The sequence below is a fragment of the Saimiri boliviensis genome, chromosome 9 (assembly GCF_048565385.1).
Source record: "Saimiri boliviensis isolate mSaiBol1 chromosome 9, mSaiBol1.pri, whole genome shotgun sequence".
NCBI lineage: Eukaryota > Metazoa > Chordata > Mammalia > Primates > Cebidae > Saimiri > Saimiri boliviensis.
In genome coordinates, this window is record NC_133457.1 from 99745538 (window position 1) to 99751537 (window position 6000).

At 50.3% G+C, this 6000-nt stretch overlaps 2 protein-coding genes across 2 annotated transcripts in view; both read right to left on the minus strand.

Annotated features, from left to right (window-relative positions):
• Positions 1 to 6000, minus strand: part of LOC101053017 (fer-1-like protein 4) — a 50263-nt gene extending 44263 nt beyond the window's left edge. Inside the window, 8 exon segments of the mRNA XM_010342662.3 lie at positions 114 to 174; positions 657 to 827; positions 1429 to 1470; positions 1653 to 1744; positions 4651 to 4750; positions 4847 to 4935; positions 5574 to 5632; positions 5891 to 6000. Of these exon segments, the coding sequence (XP_010340964.2) occupies positions 114 to 174; positions 657 to 827; positions 1429 to 1470; positions 1653 to 1744; positions 4651 to 4750; positions 4847 to 4935; positions 5574 to 5632; positions 5891 to 5966 (690 nt within the window). The 5' untranslated portion in view covers positions 5967 to 6000.
• Positions 1944 to 3170, minus strand: LOC120367870 (ubiquitin-ribosomal protein eS31 fusion protein-like). Its single transcript, XM_039479342.2, has 3 exons — positions 3096 to 3170; positions 2499 to 2825; positions 1944 to 2077 (listed from the first exon to the last, which is right to left on the minus strand). The coding sequence occupies exons 1-3, from the start codon at positions 3168 to 3170 to the stop codon at positions 1994 to 1996; spliced, it is 486 nt and encodes a 161-aa protein (XP_039335276.1). The 3' UTR covers positions 1944 to 1993.

Genomic DNA, 6000 nt, shown 5'->3' on the forward strand with positions numbered 1-6000 from the left:
CAGAAGGATGAGGAAAGGAAGCCAGACCTGCCTGGGTTGGGGAAAAGTAGCTGCGCACCAGCAGAAGAGGTGGTACTCCCAAGGGTTAGAACGGCCTGGAAAAGGAGCAGTACCTGGAAGTCTTGAGCTCTGGACATCTGGAAGGGATCCCCACGGGCCAGGTCCCTGGTGCGGCTGAGGTGAAGCTTAAGTTAGCTCTCACTTGGTCCCTCCTCTGCACACGCATGCGCACGCACACACACATACACTTGCTTGGTGCTGGGAGTTTCCCTCCCTCTGAACTTTTGGATTCCAAGTCTTTCAGGTTATGTCTGTTGCCTCCATCTCAACCCAATTTGACTCATTCCTGGAATCCTGAAAACATTCATTCATGCAACAGAGGTTTATTGAACACGTACTACGTGCTAACTGTCCCAAGCACTGGGACACTGCAGTGAAGAGACAGATCTCCTTGCCCTCATCAAACTTTCATCCCCTGTATGTGTGTGAGCCACTGTAACTGTGCACGAACATGGCAGTGTCTATGCCTATGAACAAGTGACCAGGGAGTGTCTATGCCTATGAACAAGGGGATCCACCCTTTCCACATACCCTGGGACAGTGTGTTTGTGAGGGCAGATGGGTGTGGGAGCCAGTGTGCCATGGGTACAAGTTACCTCTTGAGAGGACTGAACACAACGCCAGAAAGTTCCATATCAGGCTCATCCTCCAGGTCCTGCTCCAGCTCCAGCTCCAGCTCATTCTCCTCATCATCCTGCCAACCTAGGCTTCGAGCTAGCCTGTGGCCCAGAGCCACTGCCTGCCGCTCCAGCTGGGCCTCCCTAGGCCTGACAGGAAAGGCCTTCAGGGACATGTCTGGAACCCATCACCCATCTCTGGGCAATTCCTTGACTTCATGGCGCTTTGAACTGACCCCTGACCCTTGAACTGATCCCACTGATCCTAGGGCCAGTTCTTGACCCTATGGCTGACTTCATTGATCCCAGGACAGACTCTTAACCCTGGGATCCTTCTTTTTTTTTTTTTTTTTTTTTTTTTTTGGAGGAGTCTCACTCTATTGCCCATGCTGGAGCGCAGTGCATGATCTCTGCTCACTGCAACCTCAGCATCCCAAGTGGCTGGGATTATAGGCGTGTGCCACCACACCTGGCTAATTGTTGTATTTTTTGTAGAGACAGGGTTTCACCTTCTTGGCCAGGCTGGTCTTGAACTCCTGCCCTTGTGATCCACCTGCCTTAGCCTCCCAAAGTGCTGGGATTATAGGCATGAGCCACTGCACCTGGCCAACCCTGGGACTTTTCTAATTCCAGAACTGACCTGATTCTAGCACTAATCAGGTGGATTAGATCTACCTGGAGCTGATCCCATATTACTGGTTCCTAACTCCAAGATGACCTGGGTGACCCCAGGTCATCCCCATAGATTTACTCCAGTTCCTGGAAGTCCACATTACGGATGATCAACTCCGAGCTGGAAGAGAAATGAAAGGACTGAGAAGAACATGCCTGACTACAGAACAGTACCTGGTCAGCACACGTCCAAGGGTCTCTGAATCGGCAGGTCCAGAGTGGAACTGGGCACTACTTCTCCCTTTCCAGGGTCTGCCTGGGCTGGGACCACCAGGTCTTGCTTTGGTTGCTGGAGCGGATTACCTGTCCTGGATGGGTGCCCCAAAGTCCTCCTCTGCCCAGGCTCCAGTAGCGCCCTCTGGGGGCTGGTACTTCAGGTCAAGCTCCACCTGGATCTAAAACCAGATATAGTATCCCCTAGAGCCTCCCTCTAACTGCCCTGGGGCTGAGAGGCCCAAGGACAGTGCCTTTTACTCCAGGTGGCAGACATCCTTCTGGCAGGTGCCCTGCGCTTCCTGTTTGATCATTAATAATGTGGACTACTCACAACCTATTAAGAACTAAGTAGGCAAGTTTCCTCTTTTTTTTTTTGTTCAAGTCTTATTAACTCAATTACTTGTCTTCTGGTTTATTGAAGCAGTAAGTCAGACAACATTTGCCACAATTTGTCTGTCAAAGTGGCTTACTATAAACACTCTAGCACCACATTCATCAGAAGGGCGGGCACTCTCTTTTTTTTTTTTTTTTGAGACGGAGTTTCGCTCTTGTTACCCAGGCTGGAGTGCAATGGCGCGATCTCGGCTCACCGCAACCTCCGCCTCCTGGGTTCAGGCAATTCTCCTGCCTCAGCCTCCCGAGTAGCTGGGATTACAGGCACGCGCCACCATGTCCAGCTAATTTTTTGTATTTTTAATAGAGACGGGGTTTCACCATGTTGACCAGGATGGTCTCGATCTCTTGACCTCGTGATCCACCCGCCTCGGCCTCCCAAAGTGCTGGGATTACAGGCTTGAGCCACCGCGCCCGGCCTCTTTTTTTTTTTTTAAGATGGGGTTTCACCATGATGGCCAGGCTGGTCTTGAACTCCTGGCTTCAGGTGATCCACCCACCTCGGCCTCCCAAAGTGCTAGGATTATATGCGTGAGCCACCGCGCCCGGTCCAGAAGGGCACTCTTGATGAAGGCAACTAATTTTGCCATTCTCATCCACCTCATAGTATTTCAGGACAGCCAGCTGAATCTTTTTCTCGTGCTCTTTCTTCTTGGGAGTGGTGTAAGACTTATTCCTTTTCTTAGCACCACCACAAAGTCTCAACACAAGATGAAGAGTAGACTCCTTTTGAATGTTGTAGTCAGACAAAGTAAGTCCGTCTTCCAGTTGCTTACCAGCAAAGATCAGTCTTTGCTGATCAGGAGGAATTCCTTCTTTATCCTGGATCGTGGCCTTTACATTTTTTTTTTTTGAGACGGAGTTTCGCTCTTGTTACCCAGGCTGGAGTGCAATGGCGCGATCTCGGCTCACCGCAACCTCCGCCTCCTGGGCTCAGGCAATTCTCCTGCCTCAGCCTCCTGGGTAGCTGGGATTACAGGCACACGCCACCATGCCCAGCTAGTTTTTTGTATTTTTAGTAGAGACGAGGTTTCACCATGTTGACCAGGATGGTCTCGATCTATTGACCTCGTGATCCACCCGCCTCGGCCTCCCAAAGTGCTGGGATTACAGGCTTGAGCCACCGCGCCCGGCTACATTTTCTATTGTTATCGAGGGTTCAAACTCGAGGCTGATGGTCTTCCTCATGAGGGTTTTCACGAAAATCTGCATTTTGGTGGCGGCTCCACCGCAGATGGTAGATTGAAAAGCAAGATTCCTCTTTAAATTGTCTTTCTTTTTTCTTTTTTATTCTATTTTTAGTATTGATGAGGTTTTTTGTTTGGTTTTTTTTTTTTTTTTTTTTTTGAGACAGAATCTCACTCTGTTGCCAAGCTGGAGTGCAGTGGCACAATCCCGGCTCACTGCAACCTCTGCCTCTCGGGCTTAAGCGAGTCTCCCGCCTCAGCTTCCCAAGTAGCTGGGACTACAGGTGTGTGCAACCACATCCAGCCAATTTTTGTATTTTTTAGTAGAGATGGGGTTTCACCATGTTTGCCAGGATGGTCTTGATCTCTTGACCTTGTAATCCACCCACCTCAGTCTCCCAAAGTGCTGGGATTACAGGTGTGAGCCACCAGGCCCGGCCAATGAGGTATTATGTTACCCAGGCTGGTCTTGAGCTTCTGAGCTCAAATGATCCTCCTGCTTTGGCTTCCCACAGTACTGAGCTTACAGGCCTGAGCTGTGTGCCCAGCCACAAGTTACCTCTTGGGGACGCCCAACAGGATTCCAAGATTCCCTCATTGCTCTTGGAAGTCCCTTTCGGTGGCCTTCACTGCCCTGCCTGGTCTGGCCCCACCAACCTTTCCAGCTCTACCTCACTCCAGGCACCTCAGCCGTGCTCCTTCAAGGCAGATGCCTTTCCTCTGCCTGGAACATTCTCTCCTCCCAGTTAGTTAACACCTATTATCCTTCAAGTCTAAATTCAAGTACTACTGCCTCAGGGAACTTTCTCTGGCCCCCAAGTAGATCATACTCCCGTTGTACCCTCCCCCAGCCTCTACCAGCTTCCCTCTAACACATGCCAGTTGCAGTTTCACATTTACTTGTGTGAATATTTGTTTACCATTTGCCTCCCTTCCAAGAGTGCAAATCCTTATCTGGTTTTACTCACCACAGAATCCTCATTGCTCAGCTCAGTACTTAGCTTATTATAAGAGCTCAACAAATGATGATGGACTGAACAAAAAACTCAATATCATGTAAATGAGAAAACAACTTCCAGACCAGGCAAGGTGGCTCACACCTGTAATCCCAGCACTTTGGGAGGCCAAGGCACATGGATCACAAGGTCAGGAGTTTGAGAACAGCCTGGCCAATATGGTGAAACCCCATCTTAAAAGAAAAGAAAAGAAAAAGACAACAGCTTCCAGATGCTAAAGAATTCTGCAAGTTCTAGCTGGAAATGGCCAGATCTGAGATTTGAAGGTAGGTCCATGTCTATTAGTGTATGAACCCCTCCATGAAAAACCAGGAAACTCTAGCCAATTTCATCTTTGTCTCCCACAAGAATTGATTCCTGAAAGGAATCATGGCTAGAGGCCTTGTTACCTACCACTCATCTCTGGGTCTTAGGTTTTCCCCTGTGAGAAATGGAACCCTTTATCTAGAGGTACTTGAGGGTGGCAGCCTGGGGGCCAGAGGGGCTCACCGGGGACACGTGAAGGTTCTCATCCACTAGAGCTTCCCGTAGCACCAAATGCCCAGCATTCTGTAGCTGCTGCAGGGAGATCACCAGGGTCCCTAAGGGCCTAGGGGAGTGGCATCGAGCAAAAGAGTGACCCAGGGGAATAACTCTAAGTCACCCCCAGCCCGACCTGCATCCCTGTCTCCCCAGGCCTACTCACCTGGGGCTGAATACACGGCTGCAGTTGACCACCTGCACAGACAGACACTCCCCAGCCAGTGGAGCCTCCTAGTGGAGCCAGTGGAACAGCTGGGGACAGGAGGAAGCTTGTAACACCCATGCTGTGCTGACCCCAGACTTCAATCCAAAGCCTAGTCTTGCCTGGGCATGGTGGCTCATGCCTGTAATCCAGCACTTTGGGAGGCCAAGGTGGGTGGATCACCTGAAGTCAGACCAGCCTGGCCAACATGGTGAAACCCCTTCCCTACTAAAAATACAAAAATTAGCCAGGCATGGTGGCAGGAAGTCACCTATAATCCCAGCTACTCAGGAGGCTAAAGGAGGTGAAGGTTGCAGTGAGCTGAGATTGTGCCACTGCACTTCAGCCTGGGTGATAGAGTGAGGCCTTGTCTCCTGAAAAAAGAAAAAGCCTATTCCTAACCCTCAGACGGGACTCAATCCTCCAGGTTTGGAGCTAACTTCAGGATTAACGTCCCCAAACCTGGAACCGATCCCTGCACATGGGTTTGACTCTGAATGGGACTGACTACTGATCACGAATGAATTCCCCCAGTCTTGGGATTGATTTGTTCTGATCTGGATCTGATCTCTCAAGCCTCAAACTGACCCCCACCTCCCAAGACTACACTTCCTCAAACCCAGGAATGAGCCCCTGAACCCCAGGTTGGACTTGTATGGAAGACAAACCAGGAACCAACTGTACTGACCTCACCAATATCGGCTTCTTGACCACAGTGAATTTTTCTTGTTTTCTGGGTAAAGCCTGCTCAGAACTGAAACTAGTCATTTATCAGCCCCTCCACACACACACAAACAAATAATTTGCTTCACCCACCCTTGGCCCAGGGTCAAGTCGCTCCTGGATTCACCCTTAAAGAAAGGTAGACAATGGGAAGGAAAGAGGCAGAGGGTTGGAGACACCAGGCTGGGTGGAGAAAGAGAAAAGCTGTAAAGATCAGAAGGCATCGGGTCAAGGGCCCCCCAGTTTCAAACATCCTTAGAGTGCCCCTGCAAGTCTCATCGCGAAAGCTGAGCTTCACTTGTCGGTCGTGGGTGCCAGATAGCCCTGTTAGTTGTTGCACGCACACTGTCAGAGCCATGGTCTCAGTGGCACTGGCACTTCCTCTGCCCTCC

Excerpts from the sequence above, each read along its gene's own strand:
- LOC120367870 (XM_039479342.2), bottom strand. The coding sequence starts at position 3,170 with ATGCAGATTTTCGTGAAAACCCTCATGAGGAAGACCATCAGCCTCGAG. Across the intron at positions 2,826-3,095 it reads CCTCGATAACAATAGAAAAT|CGAAACTCCGTCTCAAAAAA; the intron begins GTAGCCGGGCGC and ends GGGTAACAAGAG. Across the intron at positions 2,078-2,498 it reads GCCCTTCTGGACCGGGCGCG|AGTGCCCGCCCTTCTGATGA; the intron begins GTGGCTCACGCA and ends AAAAAAAAAGAG.